The sequence below is a fragment of the Epinephelus lanceolatus genome, chromosome 12 (genome assembly GCF_041903045.1).
Source record: "Epinephelus lanceolatus isolate andai-2023 chromosome 12, ASM4190304v1, whole genome shotgun sequence".
Classification (NCBI taxonomy): domain Eukaryota; kingdom Metazoa; phylum Chordata; class Actinopteri; order Perciformes; family Serranidae; genus Epinephelus; species Epinephelus lanceolatus.
Window position 1 is genome coordinate 18,072,067 of NC_135745.1, and position 19,501 is coordinate 18,091,567.

The 19,501-nt window shown below is 39.6% G+C and overlaps 1 protein-coding gene across 1 annotated transcript; it reads left to right on the plus strand.

Moving 5' to 3' along the window:
- The first annotated feature begins 7,647 nt into the window (after positions 1–7,647).
- On the plus strand, positions 7,648–19,109 carry samd7 (sterile alpha motif domain containing 7). Its single transcript, XM_033651199.2, has 9 exons — positions 7,648–7,927; positions 13,463–13,597; positions 13,927–14,050; positions 15,845–15,969; positions 16,045–16,126; positions 16,315–16,979; positions 17,071–17,186; positions 17,275–17,385; positions 18,392–19,109. Exons 2-9 carry the CDS (start codon positions 13,495–13,497, stop codon positions 18,626–18,628), a joined length of 1,563 nt encoding a protein of 520 aa, XP_033507090.1. The 5' UTR covers positions 7,648–7,927; positions 13,463–13,494; the 3' UTR covers positions 18,629–19,109.
- The last annotated feature ends 392 nt before the right edge of the window (positions 19,110–19,501 follow it).

Consider the following 19,501-nt stretch of genomic DNA (forward strand, 5'->3'; position numbering starts at 1 on the left):
TAGAAGTGACGTTTGGAGTTTTGATGGTGTTTTTATAGGTCAGTGAACGTGTTTCTTCAGCCCCTCCTTCATATTTACATACATGTGAAGCTATTTTGAGGGAATTGTGTGAAAGTTGGCACCTGTTCATGTTTAGTGTTTAAAGAGGCCCCTGACAGAAAAAAAGATGATTGACAGGTTGGTGTTAAAGTTAGATAAGTGCAGTGCCGCCTCTGTTGATAACAGCTTCCTAGAATTTATGCAAATATAGTAGTTTTTGGATGGTAATGTTGGTCAGACCACCACTTTACTCCAGATTAAAATACCTCAACAATTATCAAATGGATTGCCATTAAATTTGGTTCATTTGTTCATTTTTACTCAGAGAATTAATCCTACTGACTTTTTTGATCCCACGGCTTTTCCTATAGTCCCACCACGAGGTAGACACTTATGGCTGTGAGTGAAATTACTTAACAGCTGTAGATGGATTACCAAACATTTTGGTACAGACATTCATGCCCCCCACAGGATGAACTGTAATAATGTTGGTGATCACAGTTTATTGTTAAAGCAGTACATATCATGGGAGGACTTGAGTGAAATTAGCTACTCTTATTATAAAATAATTGGCAGTACAGGACTGTGGATTATATTGAGTAACCAGGTCATGATTTCTAGAAAGAGATATTGCTGGTGAGTTTTTCATATTCAAGAGAGGGCAGACATCTCTACAGCCAATATCTTTAACACTTGGCAACTCACACCAAAACAATCTAGACTGATAAATATCACTACAGGTAAGAGAAGAAATTTGTATTTTTGATTTGTGTGTTAACTTTCCCTTTCGGGGCTTTAATCTCAAATGACACTCCTGTCAGCCTCAGCTGTACTTTGTGTGCTAAGTAGCAAACGTTAGCATGTTAAAACACTAAACTAAAACGGTGAACCTGCTAAACATGTTAACACTGAGAGCATGTTAGCTGACATTAGTAAATGGCACTGTGCCTACAGAGTACAGCCTCACAGAAACAGCATGGTTGTAGACTTGTTGATGAACGAGCCATTTGAGTCCAAACACCACTGAACACAATGATATGAGTGACACCAACTCCAGTGATTTTACATGTTATTGCCTCTTCTAATCATTTCACTTTCCACTTTAACTCTGTCTTTCATTCTCTTCAAAGCACACTGTAAAACATTTAGCCTCAGATCAAGTGTTTGATCAGCCCACTTGAGACTGAAACTGTCACAGGGCGATGTATTCTTCTTTGATTGATGTAGACATGTGAAGAGGAGCTACTTCAGTAAGATCATCTGCCTAAAAATACTATTCCTCAAGTATCTCACAAAAAAATTTGCTTTATCCCCTTGGTAATAATCTTATTAGTCCCTGCTTTCAGTCAGAAGCAAAACAAATTCTTTTTCACAGAACTGTGACAAAATGTATAAGTTCATGCAGGTCTCTATAAAAGCATTGATTGTATTTAAGTGCAATAGACCTTTTGTCACGGCAGACATTTTGACTTGTCATAATAGGAAAAGCACAGGTGTATTTAATGGTTCAATGATGGCTGCATTCCACTTATGGAAGGCTTTGACACTGTGCATGCTGGCTAACTGGAATCGCTTACTGGGACGATAATTGGAACTGAGCCATCGTTAATGTTATCAGTTTCACCTGTGCTTATCCTACTATGACTAATCAAAATGTCTGCTTTGAAAAAGGTATACTTTGAGGTGTTTTTCAACCTGGTCTCATTCTGAAGTCATCAAAATCCAGCGCTTGGGCAGTGACTTGCGGCATCAGACACTGACGAAAAAAGCCATCCTTGAATGTCGGCATGATACACAGCTGGTCACCGTTATAGTTTAACGGTGCTCTGCGGCGTCAGGGGGATACGCGGGGGGACAAGAACAAAAGTTAAGGCGGCGAAAGTCCAAGAAGGGCAGGTGGGAGGGGTGGTGGATGGTTCCAACAAAAACACGGACAGTGGTGTATGTAAAAGGTATATTTCCTGTGAAAATGAAAGCATATTTTGAAAGAAGACAATGCATGTAACAGGCAGAACTTGAAATGGCATCCCAACAAGTCAGCAACCAACACACCCCGGGAACCTTTCACATCATATCATGACCAAGCGTCAATATGTGACGAGGTCGGAGTGAAAATGTGTTGTATTTTTACTTTACTTGACTTATTCAGTTTCATACTACTTTCAACTCAATCACTAGGACAAATGTTATCATACATTTCTACAAACTACGCATATGTTAAATTTGCGTTTTTATATGAAACAAATATGTTGAACTGTTTCTTTACATTTTAGTTTTCAATATGTTGTTGTGACAATGCGGTTAGACTTAGGAATAAAAAACAGTCGGATATGGGCTTTAAATATCCAGTTGTTGTCACTAAAGGCACCACTGGAAATGTCATGACTGATGTTAAAAAATGTGGCTGGTCTCCTGTTGTCCCCCTGATGAGAAATTCAGTTCATATGCAACTCCATCTCTTTAGAAATGCTGATATCATATGTATGAAACATACAAATGTAACACATCCATGGTTGGCAGAAACGTACAATGCCAACATTTTCTTCTAGCAACTGAGCTGCCACCTTCACTCCACCCATTTCAGAGGGACATTTTGTGCTTTTAACTCCACTACTGTATATCTATTTAAAGCTTGAGATACTCTATATATTTAGAGTAAGTAAATTTTGCTGTTAATACATTTATCCTTTTAATAAGGTGAAATCTTTTACTTGTAACAGAGTATGTTTACAGAGCAGTATTACTACTTAAACGTTAGTAAAGAAGACGTTCACTGTGTCAGTTGGTATTTCCTGGATGTAATACTACAAGGGTCTAAAGGCTTTGCCAGTTATTTCAGGGATTCTTTATCCTAAAGAATCCTACTACCCCGGATCTCACGGTAATCAAGACCTGAACAAGCTTTCCACTGAGTGTAAAAGACGTAATGCTTCCACCTTTGAGGGATTATGTCTTGTGGTACACTTGTCATTCGATGGGAAAGAACACAGGAAACGCAGGAGATCCGGACACCAGATTGTTCCTGTAATTAGAAGATTGACGCTTGTTTGCACTGACTCAGTGAATTTATAGCCGGGCTTGTTTCTTGAGGTTAAACCTGCTGCTCTGATCCCTTCGCCTCACTGTGACTCTATAATGCTGGGTGCACAGAAGACGGACAGAAATCCCTTATAAAAAGCTTACACCTAGGAGATTCCTAAATTAGCGGTTTAGATGTCCTAATGCTCTGCTCGCTTAATGCCTAAGTCCTTTATTAGTCTCTTTTCAATAAAAATGATCAACCCACTCGTCTCCTGCACAAACACACAGAGGAAACATGTTCCTCAGATGTTTTTACCGGTAATGATTGTAATGAAACTTAAAGTGAAGCTAAGGGGCTCGTTAACAAAACAGTGATGTGGCTGCAAATCAGTTTATAGATTAAACAGACCAAAAGGGAACACACTGAGAGGAAAAATGATCATTTGTATCAAAATTACACACCTTGTGCTACATTGAATTTGTGAAGAGAACATTATTTTTCTCATACGCCTCTTCAGTGAATGGAAAATCCAAAAATTAGGAAATTACTTGATGAATTAAAGTAAAAGGGCGCCACATTTAATAAAAGCAAAGCTATATCAAAACATCTGTTACAAACTCTTACACAAGGGCAGTATAACCCGAGTCTCATTTATCCAGTGGTATCCTCAGTACAAGCATTCTTAGCTAAAACGTACCTATTAAAACACCGACACATGAACGCATGAAGTGTTTTAAATATTAAGGTAGTACTGAGCATACGAATGGATGAATGAGACTTAGGTTATACTGCACAAGTTTGGTGAGAGTTTGTAAACTGATGTTTTGATATAGTATTACTGTTGTTAAATGTGGACCCCATCTACTACAATTGATCATGGATTTGCTGTTTTTGGATTCTTTGCTCATCATGGAAGCATACAAGAAAACTCGAGTTTTTCCTCACAAATTCAACATAACATTGAGTGAGTAATTGATATACAAATGATCATTTTGTGGGTGAAGTATTCCTTTAGGAGGTTCACTAACTACTAGAATAAATATTAGAATGAATGTGACTATGAACATGTAATGATTGTTGGTCTTCAGAAACAGCTTCCCTCAAACAAACTAATCACACACATGCAGCAGCAGCAGGTCTCAGTGAGGGGTCACAGGAGAATGACCCCGCTTATTAAAGCTAATGGTCTGACCACTGTTATGGTGTAGAATGACATCCCTCCATAATTATGCCACAGCAGCACGAGGCCATACCAGGTCTCTCTCCTGCTGGCTAAGATCAAGAGTGTCAACACAACTGGATGACTCAAGAGATAGGAAACTTCACCTTTCCAGCCTAACACGTTATAATGTGTGTGTCTGTGCTGCAGGATGCTGAGGGTAAAAGCCTGAATCTGGTGTAATGCGTAATGTAATGTACTGTAATGATGTGGTAAAGTGATTTCCTGGCAAACGATAGACCCCCTCAATACCAAATGAGCATCATTTGAATGTCACAGAGTACCAGAGTTTTGTTGATGACCAGGTGCACCTCCTCGTGTTGTGTCAGAGGGATAGCTGCAGAATAATAAGCTGCATGGCACTCATCACCAGGAGGTAATCTGGGGACACATGACAGTGACTTTAGTTTTTTCCAGACCTTAACACAGGATGTTTTTGTATGAGTTGGCAGATCACAGAATAAATGCATAGATGAAAAATCACGTAAAAGGTTTATATTATTAGGTTTGTAAAACATATAGTGGCCAAGCACCAACTTTTGAGGCTGTAAAATTAAGCCAAAAGCTGCAGTTCATCAAATGGCCACTTGAGGCTGGTTCCAAAACAGAGACAGCTGGTTCCCATAAATTAAAAAATTCCCGACTTTACAGCACAAATAAAAACATGTTTACAGTCTGGTACAAAACTTTCAACTATACAGGAGGTACTTTTTTTGATATAACTCCCCTTTTGACATTTTGTTAAGGCCCAGAGTAACACAGATATAAGGTCAGGGCTGCTTGAGTGACAGGCTGTCTGTGAGACATCACTACAGTCTGTGAGTGTGATCCACCCCTTGCTCCTCCACAGCTCCACCCTCTCATCCATCCCTCCAATGGTCAGTTCTGATTCCAAAAATACAAGATAGCAAAAGAAAAAATGCCTAAAATCAGGTTTAGCACTATGTTAACAGGGCCGGTGCAACCATTTAAGTTACAGTTCTCCAGAAAAACTGTTTATATTGTACATTTCTGGCACAAAAACATTTAGTTATGCTACAAAACATCATGTTTTAGGCTTAAAACACACACAAAAGTCACTGAAAAAACAGGGACAAGTTGATAAAAAATACCCAGGGTCTGTGGCTCCAATGCAACAGGGAAAAGCCATAAGGTTCAGTGCCACAAACACCAGTGGACTGTTGTTGTTTTCTGGTCTTGAATAGCCAGCAGCTGTCATCCACCATCATATACTCTGTAACTTTAGAAACGTGTAATATATCTGTGATTTTCAGAAATGTACAATGCCAACATTTTATTCTGTCAACTGGGCTGATTTAGGATACTGAGATCATTTCTAATTTGGGGATTTTAGATGCCTGATGGAACTGTAGAGTCTGCTCACTAATAAATCATAAAGACTCAGGATTTCTCAGCCAGATTTTTATTTCTGACAGTATGGAGAAGGCTTTCACTCAGCATTTAAACATTCAGGTTGAAAAATAAAATGTAATTGAGCTGTTAATTGGATATGTAACATAGGAAAAACCTTGGTGGACTCACCTCACTGTTTAAAAAATTCTGGCTGATATGGAGGTAAAGCAGGTCCTATCCAGTGTCCACTGACTGTAATAATTTATGAGGTTCACCTATGGTTAAAACTAATGCAGTCTAATACAGGAGTCCTGAATCCTTAATGAAGGTTATAATGTTAAGTTTTTGTTGAAACTGTTTTAAAGAGGCGCTGATTCAGCTGCCATTTTAGAGGATGTAGTTTGTGGTGGACAAGGTAATATAAACACCTCTTAGTATTTTGTCATACAGTTCAACAGAACCTCAAACTAAGAGAGATGGGACCAGGTTGTTGTTTTGCAAGTGACAAGTAAGGCACGAGTCCTTACACTCAAGCCCCAAGTCAAGACTGACCAGTACTAAGTCAAGTCCCAAGATCTAAACTGTGAGTTTCAAGTCCTAAACTAGTCATAATTTATTCTTCACAGAAGGTAATGCCATTTAAATAACAGAGTAATAATACAATAAATTTACAAATATGAATGCTTTTGAAAAGTTTTAAACCAAGTGTAACTGAAATCAGAAAAAAAGTGTAAAGTTAATATTGCATTGACACATGGCACTACAACGGAAAGAGTTTTGCATGTTTCTGCCCTGTCTTGTTGTAAACTCATCTTACATTGAAAAAAATGTCTATAACTTTCTCTTCCTAAATTTGTAAGACAGTTTCTGAGGGACTGTTCTCACTTTAAAGTGATATTGTATGCTGTTGCATGTTTTATGTCTAAATGAAATAAAAAGACTAATGTTAAAATTTGCTGAAGTAGGAAATAACGGGCAATGAGTCGATTCATGGCAAACTTTTTAAATAATATAATTTTTAATCTGTGGGTTTGGGGGAAGGTACTGAGTATTTTCAAGTCAATCAGTGATAAAAGTGTTAAAGTCTACATCGAGTTGTCAAGTCTTTTGATTTTGTCAAGTCTAAAGTCATCAAATTTGTGACTCGAGTCCAAGTCATGTGACTCGAGTCCACACCTTTGCAACATACATGCTACAGAATGATCATACAGTTGATTCAACACCTCTCTGAGACAGTTTCAACAAAAACTGAACATTATAACCTTCATGAGGGAGAGATTAATTGCAGGACTGTTGTATTAGACTGCATTCATTTTTGGCTGTTGAGTGTATATGTGCATGTATGTTAAACAACACAGGGGCTCACTGACCTCTAAACTGACCCAACTCTCCAGGAGTGCTTTGCTGTCCTGCAGATTGTAGAAAGAGACAGAAACACCACACTGCCCCCCTCCTTCATATCATGTCTGCTGTTAAGCAAAATTCCCCTCAGCCCACCGACTGCGCGCACCTTTCTGTCCAACCAGCATTACAGAAAACATCATTCAAAGGAGTGCAGGCCCATGCTGTAAGCGGTTGGTGAGCACAAACTGTCAGATTAAGAGGTCTGAGAGGATCATCCAGCCAACATTTAGTCAGATTTCTAGCAAAGTACCACCAAGCATGTTTGGGTCAACCCTTTTGGCACCCTGGGGAGAGCAATACCTCCAACACCCTAACTAGACATGTGAGGAAAAACAAAAACAATCCTGATCTGTTGGATTTTTTAAGTCTACAGGCAGAATCGTGGAGCTTCTCTGCATGTGGCCGCAGAGCAGTTAAGAAGGGGCTGGACATTTTGCCACTGGAAAAGGAAGCTAAGCATTTAGGTGTCTTAACTATGGTCTAAAGTGCTAACAAGGGATTAGTGAGGTAAACGTTGAAAGAGGTTTAACGCTCCATGCTTAGGACCAGTGCTGCTTCAGTAATTACACATCAGTTGCAAGGTGCGGCAAGCAGTTGGATGGGAGATCATAGTGATGTCAGGACAGGGAGGGCTTACCACAGGAGATAAGGCCATCTAATGGAGATGAAATGAATCGGTATTTAAAAGGTCTTTTTTAGTTAAGGCAGTTAGCTGGCAGCAGGCTGCGCTCAGACCAGTTGGCTGGTTAGTGGGAGGCCATTTAGTTGGAAGTGAAAGAGGGACAGGAGAGAGGCAGTCTGTCAGCTTGTCAGAAGGTTTCCGTTTGCTTTTTTCACTTGAATTGGGACAAAAGCAGTTCCAAGCTCTGCACACTGGTGTGAACTTGAAGGTAAGTCCATTAAAACTTCCTCTTTCAATATTTCCCTCTCTCCTCTTGCATTCTCCTATACCTGACTAATTTATTTAGGTTGTATTTTAGTTGCTGTAAATCACATTTACTCTGCAGCTATTCTTGTAAAAGCACAAAATCTAATTAGTTTATTCCAGACTGTACAATATAAGTGCCTGATGCATTAGAATATCATCAAAACCTTAAAATCCATGCACGCAGCTGAGTATTTGCATCACAATGTTATAAAAATGCAAAACTTTTAAATGTTGAATCTTGTCATGCATAATGTGAGCGGTAAACTGTATAAAAGGCTACTGATCCCTCAGTAAGTGATTAATCTAAAGGCCAATGTGATTAGAGGAACAACCTTGAAATCTGTTTAATTAACCTAATAATTAGCCCAGATTCTGTAAATAGCGCTTATTGAAATGAAAATAATGCTGGAATACATGACGCATGAGTGTGTGGTTCTCATGAAACTGTGATGATCTATGTTTACGTTAAACTGTTTATTTATTTATATATATATATATATATATATACGTATTGATTTATATTTAATTTCATCCTCTCAATCATCTTTTTCAACACTTTGTAATGTGAGCTCATGACACCACAAGTAATTCGTAAATCAATACCTGCAGCTCGCCACTCACAACTCCCATAAAATCTAATCTGCCTCCTGTAACTGACAGAATATGACATGGCTTTAGCATGTTGTGTGAGGGGGGATTAGGAAGGACTAGACAATACTTCTGTCTTGTCTGATATGACCTCCTCAGGGCTCCATCTAAGTCGTCAGCAATTTTTCCCTTTAATTCATTCTTGTAATGAGATTAACCAGGCAACAGCAAATCCAAGGAGTCCAATCCCCGGATTTGGCAGCTGCAGTGTGGCCTCTGTTTGTGGAGGAAATATGAGACACAAGTTTGTTTTGGGTTTTTTTATTTAGCCTGTCCTGTAATGACAGTTTCACTCACAAAATGTTGCATTGAAACTTTCATGTGTGCGTCTAACAACGTTGAGGTCAGGTTTGAAGACGTGTAACAGCGCTACAGATTAAGTCTCAGGCTACAACTTCACTTAAAAGACTTAAAACAAAAGCTAATCAAAGTGTTAGCTGTGACTGAAAGGCAGCGTTACTCAATTTGCTTTGCACAAGGCCACTTTTGTAAAATGGCAGGAGTCCAGGGGCCACTTTCTAGGAATTGAGGAAATTCAGACCTTTGCCTCACCTCCGTCGAAGGGTCCGAGTAGCCTCCCCTGGTGATTTTTTTTGATAAACAAGTTCTATTTTGATGCTTTTATGCAGTTTGGCACCTTACTGACATTCACAGTGTTTAAAAAATCCCAGTTTAAATCAATTTTTTTTCAGTGTGAATTTAAAAAATGGTCGGCAGGCCATCTAGGCCTTTGTGCTTCTCTTGCATTAAGTCTACTTTTATAGCCACACAGCTAAGCATGATTTTCCTGATAAACGAAACATAGTGCAATCTCTAGGAAACCAAAGAGGTGGTTAAACAACAGTTAGTCTTGTTCTGAAGGTATTTGCAGAATCAACTTTTTTAAGCATCTGCTTGATATTCTGTCCTCACAATGAATAGGATTTTTGACCTGGTTTCTCAAGTTGCGACTCTATTTTCCCTGATCCCTAAAAAGATGGTCGATGGATCTCTTTGCGCAGTTTGGACAATGTTAGACACGATTAAAAATGTAATCATCTGTGACATTATCAACAAACCCTGCATGCTATAAGGTATTTTGTATTTAGCTTATCTTTTACATTATGGCACTTTGCTTCTGTTGATGTGTTCTCGTGTCTATGATGAGATGGTTTTAGCGTTAGTTTGTTGTTGTGAATGTTGTCCTGTCACACTGTCAGCTCATCAGTGCAGGTTCCAACAGAGTTTGTTGTATTGGTAATAAAATTAACTAGAAGCTTTAGTATATACTGATTTTTTTTCTTTACAATATTTCACATTTTTAACCAAAATAATGTTGATATTTTGCTTGTGTTTTACAAAAAAAAGCACGTACAAATGCCATTGCAACCGCCAGAAAAAATGCTAGCATTGCACATTTTGCTAACAACGGATATGTTGCACTTATACATTATCATGTATTGGATCCACTGAAACTTTTCACAGCACTATAGTTAACATGTGGTTCAGTTTAGACACAAAAACCACTTGGTTAAGGCCATGAGGAGATCATGTTTTAGCCTAAGATACCCGGTTTGAGGGGCACAATGCCGGCAGGAAAAGCAGCAATGTCTTGGTAAAAGAAACAACCCCTTTGGGTGCCCCCATCCCTGCAAACAAGTCGCTATGAAACACCGTGTTCGGAGACTAAGTTGATGGAAACACAGCAATGACTCACTAAAGGACAACCAGCATCATGACAGGCGTCTCCACCATCCCAGATGACAAATGCAGCTCATATATTACGTCACTTTAGAAACCTTGATATGATATGCATGACACATGCAGTAAACTGAACATTTTGTCATCCAGATGATTGGAAAAGCCTGTGGATTGGATTTCTCAAAGATCAAAACATATTAATTTTTGGGGGGGAAATTGGCAGTTTGGCTCTGAGGCTAAAATGTAAAGCTATTACATGGGAGGTACTATCTGGTGCGGACACATGCCCGTCTTGTCCTGAAGCAACAGACTCTCACAGTCTGTTGAACTATTTTCTCTTTCTGGAGAGACTCAGGGATCAATTCATTTATGCATTTATTGGTTATTTTTTTCATTTTCTATTAAGTATGTAAGCTGTTCAAAGAAAGTCTAATCATCCTGAAATATGCACAGTTGTTTGCAGTATCACACGTGAAAGTGTAAATCATTCCCAGTAAAGACAATGTGAAGGCGATAATACATTACACAACGCCCTGAGGCTCAGAGCTTAGTGCCCACTTGGGAATTACAGAGACATAAATGTTGAAATACATCTCTTCTCATTTGCTGATGCTAGCTGTTATGACATTGGCAGAGAAGTAGGTGGGAGCAGGGTGCATGTGTTCGCGCCACATAGCTTCACATAAACCGATTGCATCCCCAGATTTATCCCCAAGGTGTTTTTAGGACATCCTGGGAGCTAATGGAGGCTAATAGGCTTAGCACTTAGGGTGTATTGTCCGGGATGCTTACAGGCAAGGTTTGCTGAGGGTAAAACTCTAAACGTGCGGATTACCTCTAACACATCCCTTTAAAGTGCTGTATAGCCAGGACTTAGCTAATAGGATCCTGGGGGTAGCAGGGGCCTGGGAAGGTGGGGATGGGGGTTGGACGGGCCAGCAGGGCGGTCTCAGGCAGGTCAGCAGATGTAGCTAGCAGACTGTTGCAGGACTAATAGGCGGATTACAGCCCTCAGATTAGATGGGCTTCAGAGGGAACTTGAGGGACTGTGGATAATGCTCAAGGCCTCGGGGGAAATCTTATAGCAGCATTTCTCTGGGGGAGGGGACGGCAAAAAAAAAAAATGTTGTGCACAGTTGGTGCATGTACCCAAACAAAGATTGACAAACATCAAATACAATAATGATCAGTTATAATCATATGAAGAGGTGGATGGTGAACTTGAGTGCAAATTCAGATTCATCCACCCAGGAGCATATTGCACACTCTGCTCCTGGATTAGCAGAACTGGATTATTGGGCTGTCGTTTACAGTATCATATTTTGTAATGGGATTTCTGTGGTGTAGAAGGCTAATTGGAGGTGTTTAAGTCGATTGTGCGTGTTTACACAAGCTGCTGGCTAAGCCAAGAACAATGCGGCCATTTGGAGTGTGTATGTGTGTGTCCTTTTATTACTACACTTACGAGGATTAAATGTTATTGCAAGCATGGAAAGATGAGGAAAAATCCTGCAAACTAGGACCATTTTTTGCCAGTCTCCCCGTTTTAAGGGTTAGTATTAAGGTTAGGATTTGGATTTAAGTGTTAAATTTAAGTTTAGGATTAGGTTTACAGTGAGGGTTAGGGTTAAGGTTGGTTTAAGATTAATGCCTAATGCTAAGATGGAGGTAAGAGGTGAGAGGAGGGATCAAAGGTTACGGACTGAATTTGTGTATGATAATTGATCCCCTACTGGCAGTTTATTATAATACCTGTTTTTTACATTTTGTTATTTATGGATTTTTTTGTTAGTGTTTTGCCAATCTGTTCTAATCTCAACAAAGATATTTAATCATCACAGCTCTGCTTAAAGGGTAGCTTTAGCATTTTTCAACCTGCACCCTATTTTCTCATGTTTTTTGTCTAAGTGACTCATGGGAACAACTACTGTTGAAATTAGTCGAGTATTGAGTGAGACGGCTATAGCCGGCAGCTGCAAAACAGGCTTCGAAGTAAACCCTATGGGCATTTGTGCACTGTCAATGTATGTCCACTAAAAGTGCTTGTTTTTGCCACTGACAGGCTCAGATTGTTATTCTAAAACATTATGAAGAGGATCCCTACAGAGATAGACCTTTCTGTTAAAGAATAAGATCCTTTTTGTTTAACAAGAAACAGGCCACAAACCAAACCCACCAGACTCCATTTAAATAAACGGTCATTCTAGCATGTATATATCTTATATATTTTCACATCTAACTGGATGAATTAAGGGTTTATTTCAACCAGACCAGGCTTGATGATCGTTAGAGCACTAGAAAAGTGAACCAGGATGTTTTTCCAAAATTTTGTGTAGTCTTTGTCATCTTTAAATGAAATGTGTTTTATGATAATAAAAAATTGTGCTTATTTAAATGGAGCCTGGTAGGTTTGGCTGTATGGTTTTGGGGCTGTGTCTGGTTAAACAAAAAGGATCTTACTTTTTAAAAAAGGTCTTGCTCTGTAGGGATCCTTTGTATAATGTTGTCAGACACATTAAAAAATTGGAGCCTGTCAGTGTCAAGAACAAGCACTTTTTGTGGACGTACAAAATCAAAATATACCGTACATTGACGGTGCTCAATTGCTCGCAGGGATTACACTACAGCCTGTTTCACTGCAGCTGGCAGCCCTTTCACTCAGTACTGGACCAATTCGAAAAATGTTTTTTTCATTGGTCACTTAGTTGCAAAATCATGGGAAAAGAGGTCCAGGTCGAAAAATACCAAAGTTACCCTTCAAACTTAAAAAAGAAAAAAGAAAGAAAGAAAAAGGTAATGGATATAAGTTATTTTAACCTGGCACATGGCATCTGCAACAACAAACAACCCTGCTGTTAGAATTAAGTTTGATTTGGCAGAATAACATGTATTCTTATAAATAAGAAGACGCTGTCCATTGACTCGTTGGTATTTTAGTGAGATCATATATTCTTCTGGAGCTCAGTGACCATCAACAGGCTCTTGAATGTGTAGATATTTGCTGCCCCCTAATGGCAGCAATAAGATATTGCAAAATGTAAACATCCATCTGAGCTCAATTTATACTTCAAAGCTGCAATATGTCATGCAATGTTATAGTAAAAATTTTGTCAAAGTAGTTGTCACATGTTCCAGTTTGAAGGAATGACCCTCTTTAAAACTTTTACAGTGGTCAGGTGGAGGTCAAAGGTCGTGTGTGTCATGACCCCACGGGAGCAGCTGAGGAAGATGACAGCGATGGGAGAGCAGGGGGCTTTGGATGAGAAACACTGGTACCGTCTGGTCAATGGCATGTCAGCTGGAGGTGAGAAGTGGAAACACAGTCCAGACAAAGCACCATAACAACATAAAATATGACAGGAGTCCAAAGAAACTTAATATTTTACAAAATGTGTTTAAATTCATAGTATTTTTCTTTTTACACATTACCTGGCACCATCAAGATTGTATGAATTTCCAGTGTGGAGCAGGTTTAACTAACTCTGTGACCTTGTCTACCGTGTATTGATTTTAGCAGATTGTTACCTGCTCAGTAGCACCTGCAGCCTCCAGCTTTCACAGTCAGAGCACGTCTCAGGTATTGTGGCTAAACTGGCTTCCCTGTGACCTGTTGTGCTTTTTCCTCTCTTGCAGAGCTGCGGCAGAGGCAGGAGCTGATAATGAGGAACCAGATGGCCATGGCTCCACAGATCCTCGCTCAGGGGCAGCAGAGGTTACAAGGGGTCCCAACGCAGTTTGAGCCTCGCTTCATGGAGAGGTCTGTATCTGAATTCACCCTTAAAACTGAAACTGTAGCTCTGTGGTGAAGGGCACCCCTGAGAGCTGTCACGTACAAGTGTATAAGACATATTTTTGGTCTTTTCTGTAGAATGAAAATGTTTTCATGAGTCCTCAGTCTTTTAATGTCCAAAGAAAAAACAATAGAATTAGTGTTTCTTTGCCATTTCTATTTCTTCAAAGCATCAAATAACAAAAATCGATATTTTTTTGTTGATGTTGCTTCATGGTATTTTTAAAACAAGTAGGAAAAATCAAAATTACAAACTATGTACTGTTGTAATGTTAGTAATATGTTAGCATTCCTGCATATGTTTGTTACCAAGGAATTACTAGTATTACTAGCACTAGTGCCATTACAGTACTCTCAGAAATGGTGAAAAATCATACTGATATAATTGCTTCATCAAATATATAATGGAAAAGCATTAAATATATGAAAATTAAAATTAAAAAATTTAAAACTACATAATCATGTTTTTTTTAATTCAGAAAATCTGTAAATGTATTATCTTAGCATCACTACCTTTATCACAAAATGACAGTTTAATACTTGAGACACTAAAAATCATACTTATGAAATTTTTTTCAGCATATATGTCATGGATAACATTAAATGTATAATATTAAAAACTATGAATAATCAGATGTAGGGTTCTTTCCTGTAATAAACAATAAAATAAGCGAAAAGTCAATTTTATTTTCATTAGCTTAGCTTCACTACCTTTACCATAAAAGGACAAATTTTTTGGCAGAACATGTTTTTTATTTAAAAAACAACTTGAACCTTATTAGATTTATGTTATTAGATTTTTGTGTAAAGTTGCATAAATTGGTTCAGTAAGACCTCTAAAATTATAATATGTCAAAAACATTATGCCTTGGAAAATCCCACCGCAGAGAGCCCTCATGTCTGGAGTAACTTTATTAACTTCCTGTAGGAGATAAAATGAAAAGGCATACTATTTAAAGATGCAGCGACATCTAGTGAAATTTGTATGCCCCCGCGCCTGCAATAGTAAAGACCAGGGGCATTATAGTTTTGGGTTGTCTGTCTTTCCGTCTGTCCCATTCCAGTGAACGTGATATTTCAAAAAGACCTTCAGGGAATTTCTCCAAATTTGTCACATCCCCTTGGACTCAACGATGAACTGATTAGAATTTGGTGGTTGAACATCAAAGGTCACTGTGACCTTACAATACATGCTTTTGGCTGTAACTCAAGAATTTGTGCACTAATTCTGACAATGACAATTGAATAATGACATATATTTAAAAGGTCAAAGGTCAACTTCAATGTGACATTAAATCTTCTGCAAAAACATGTTTCTTGCCATTACTCAACGTCATATCACAGGAACAGATACTGAATCAGTCACATACTCAGTCAGATACTGAATCAGTGACACTAATCTTGGGTGCCCACTTTGAAACTGTCTGTGATAATTGTATAGATCTTATCTGCTGCTGAGGGGAGGGTGTGTGTGAAGCATCCATGTTTTAACAGACATGGATGATTTGCAGAGGCATACAACCACTAGGTGATTAATCTAGTCAGTCAACATGCCTAAAATGAATGGCAGAGAAAGCTCAGTCAGGCTTATTTATGTACATTTTTTCCAAATAGATGCAGTAACTCAAAATGTGCTTTACCTGACAGTTGAGACAAACCTTAAAAGGTTAAAGATGCAAACAGCTGAGTATCTGTCATAAATGTCTGTCCCCTTGAAATCATGTGTATATGACTGATTTTCCTGATTTTTTCCTTCATCAGAGAGCTGGTTCCCCCCTCCGAGATGGTAGCCTCTGATGCCAGGCAGATGCACATGGGACCTCACCTGGGTCCACCTCTCCCTCCCCATGCCAATGTCCTGCCTGGGAGAGCTTTCCCTGGAGCAGGTGAGCATTGCCCAGAGCATCTGTATCATCATAATGAACGTGAATGAGCGTTAACTGTGTTTTTCTTTCTCTCAGCTGGCTATGGCTTCTTGCCCTCGGAGCCCATGGAAACAGTTGCCCGGCGACAGGAGCTTATCCACAAGCAAAATATAGCCAGGTAGTGCGTGCAGAATATTATCATCATCTCACAGAAATACTCCACCTACACACACAGATCTACATCACAATTTGCTGGATAAAACAGAAACATTCAATGTATTGTCAGACTTTAATAATGTGATGATGTGGCTGCGTCATCACTGTTGCACAATTATGTCTAATATTAGTGTGTGTGCTCCTGTTTAGAATGGAGATGAATGCCATCCTGCACCAGAAGGAGCTGGAGAACGCCCACCAGAAGGGATTTATGGGAATTGATAACCCCATGTCATACCCTCCCAACCCCATGGCATTCAGAGGCCGTCAGCGCATGCCAGATGGCCATGATGTCTTTGTCCATCGTCCCACCCTCGATGAACTGCACTCAAACAGCATCCTCATGTCAGCCAGCCCTTACCCACCCATCAGCACGCTGCACAGAGAGAGAGGACGCAGGGCCGGCAGGAGGCCGACCGTTCACAAGAGTGCAGAGAGCCATGTGTCAAACCTGAAAGGCCAAACTGAAGATAAAAGTGTAGAGCAGAGCCCAGGAGCTACATCAGGGGAGGAGAAAGAGGTGGAGGCAAAGGGGGACATGGGAGAGGAGTGTCCCACCAGTAAGACGCATCATCAAGTAAAAATAGACTCTGAACTGGCCGCAGGAAGCAGGAAGAACTACAAAGAGGGGGAGCCGGGCCTGCGTAAAGCCTGTGTGAACAGTCAAGATGGGTCAGATGTGACCAACAATGGTGCAAATGATAAAGACATATCCAGCCAGTGTTCAGCTTTCCAGGAGAAGTTCATGTATCCCTCAGCTGGTGGTGGCATGCCTTACATGTTCCCAGTCCCTGGAAATGGTTTCCTCCCACCAGGTAAATTCCTGAAGATAGATTACAATATAGCAGATGAATTTATTGTGTACATTATAGCACCAACACAGATGTATATCATTGTTTTTTCCAGGTCCACCCAATCTCTTTCTTAATGGTGATGAGGTGTCTGAAGACATAAGGAAGTGGACAGTGAATGACGTTTACAACTTCATCAACAGTATACCAACATGTTCAGAATATGCTCAGGTTGGTTCATACAGTTCTCTGTAATTTTTTTCTTTGTTCTGTTTGCTGTGTGTTTGCTGTGCTAATGTTATGTGATTTCACTCTGCAGACGTTCAAGGACCACATGATTGACGGGGAGACGCTGCCCCTCCTGTCAGACGAGCATCTACTGGACACACTGGGGCTCAAACTTGGACCAGCTCTTAAGATCCGCTCACAGGTAGGAAACACAGCCTCTGAGTGTTCCCTGAACATTCACAATCAAGTCTTAAATGGAAGACATATCGGGGTGCCCAGTAACTCACTAGGTAGGGCGGGTGCCCCATGTACAAAGGTAGCGTCCTTGCCACAGTGGCTGCGGGTTCGTCTCCAGCCCGCGGCCCTTTGCTGCATGTCATCCTCTCTCTCTCTCCACCCTTCATGCTTCAACACTGTCCTGTCATTAAAGGCAAAAAACAAAAAATAATCTTTAAAAAAAAACATAAAAGAAAGACATATCAGTAGCTGCTCCTTGAAAAGACTGGATGTGTAGTATAAATCTCATGCAGGAAGGCCGGTGCAACACTACACAGTAACTCTTAAACAAATGCAAATTTTGTGAAGCTTGTTGTGGCATTTGTTCATCTCAGGTTTTAAATTTATAATCAATTTTATCTATAGAGACCAAAATAACAAATCATAAAATTGCTTCAAAGGGCTTGGATAACAACAGGTTTTTGGATATGTGTAAATGTCGACATGCTGACCTTTTCTGAAGGAATATAGAGGGAGGCTGTGTTTGCACTGTCGAATAGGTCCACGACTGGTGGAAAACTGTGAAAATGGCATAAAAGAGGCTAAAGTTAATTTTCCATATTTTGACATGATGAACAACACGTTACGGAACATTTATCGGCTACATTTAACAGCTTCATAGGAATATTGTCTTTTTTGGAATAAGGGGAAAAAACTGAATATTTTGTGCATGTAAACAGACAGTGGAGCAGCTAAAAGGGACTCAGCCACCATTAATTTTATCATTTACACCTATGCTTTTTCTACTGTGACATTTCAAAAAGTATTCTGTGGAAAAAGACCTAGAGAGGAAGTTGCACAGGTGCTGTTAACTGTGATCACGCTCTGCAGCACATCCTGTCCTCTACAGGTGCATCATTCCCTTTAGACACTGACACATTTGCAAACACTAATGCGTCTAAAATGTTCCAACTCTCTTTATTGCTCCACAGGTGTCCAGGCGCCTGGGCAACATGTTGTACATGATGAACCTGCCACTCCCTGCTTCCACCCTGCAAGCCACTCCTGAGAAGCCCACTGACCGCTCATCTGAGATCGGCTCCCCTGTGAACTGCAACAGTGAGGAGATGATGGCGAGTCCAAGAGACCCCGATGTCCTAAAATCCACAGAGCACCTGCACGAGACAGAAAACAATTCCCCTCCATCTGCCAGCAGCGAGACGGCCTGATCAGAACTGATAATGTGGACAAATGCAAATCTAACCAGGCCCAGTGTGCACCTACGTGACTCTACCTGAACTGCCACTGTGGTGGATTTGTTTACATAACCGGATTGATGGCGCTTTTTTTTTTGTTTTTTTTGTTTGCTACCTGGGTGTTTAATGCACAAGTTCACACTAGGCCCATGTGTCTGCTAAATATTTGTATTTTACATTAATATGTACATATACGTTTAACAACACTTGAGTGACACTAATGTGTGTTATGAGACTATAAGAAGGTCCAATATTATGTTTCTTTTCTTCTTTTTCATTACAGGCCTCTAAATGTCTGATCATAGCTTTAAACTCTTTTATTTTTTTAAGCTGCTAAGAGTCATTTCTCCAGTAGGCCATCATAAGGACCCTAGAAATCACATGGGAATGGTTTTATAATTGAGTGGTGAAATATCTAAGTGAGATGTTTGGATGTTTGATACCTTTTTGCATTTGTCAGATTGTAAATAAAGTGTTTTTCTACATAGAAAACCGGCAGTGCCATCTTTCTGTCATGGTCAGGAGTAAATAAGTGAAGATCAAGACTCTCATGTTTTAAGAAAATACATATAAAGTCGTAAAAACTGGCAAAAATCTATTATCTTTACCATGGACGTCATCACAGACGAGAAGTCCTTAGGATGGGGAGAAAAAAACTTTTGAACATTTGCACAAAAAACTGCAAAATCTATTTGGTGATAACTAAAAGTAAATAAAGACGTTTGTTTACAGGCATGTACCTACAGTTATTACAGAACATCTGAAAACTTGTACTTCGTTCTTCACTTAATCTCAATGAGCCTCAGTTTTCCTTATGTTAATAGAAGTTTATTACAACATAAATCT

What these genes read in the sequence shown, in the direction of transcription:
- samd7 (XM_033651199.2), top strand. Translation starts at nt 13,495, where the DNA reads ATGACCCCACGGGAGCAGCTGAGGAAGATGACAGCGATGGGAGAGCAG. An exon ending in GAGAGCTTTCCCTGGAGCAG is followed by an intron (nt 15,970 to 16,044) that starts GTGAGCATTGCC and finishes TCTTTCTCTCAG; the next exon opens with CTGGCTATGGCTTCTTGCCC. An exon ending in CACAAGCAAAATATAGCCAG is followed by an intron (nt 16,127 to 16,314) that starts GTAGTGCGTGCA and finishes GCTCCTGTTTAG; the next exon opens with AATGGAGATGAATGCCATCC.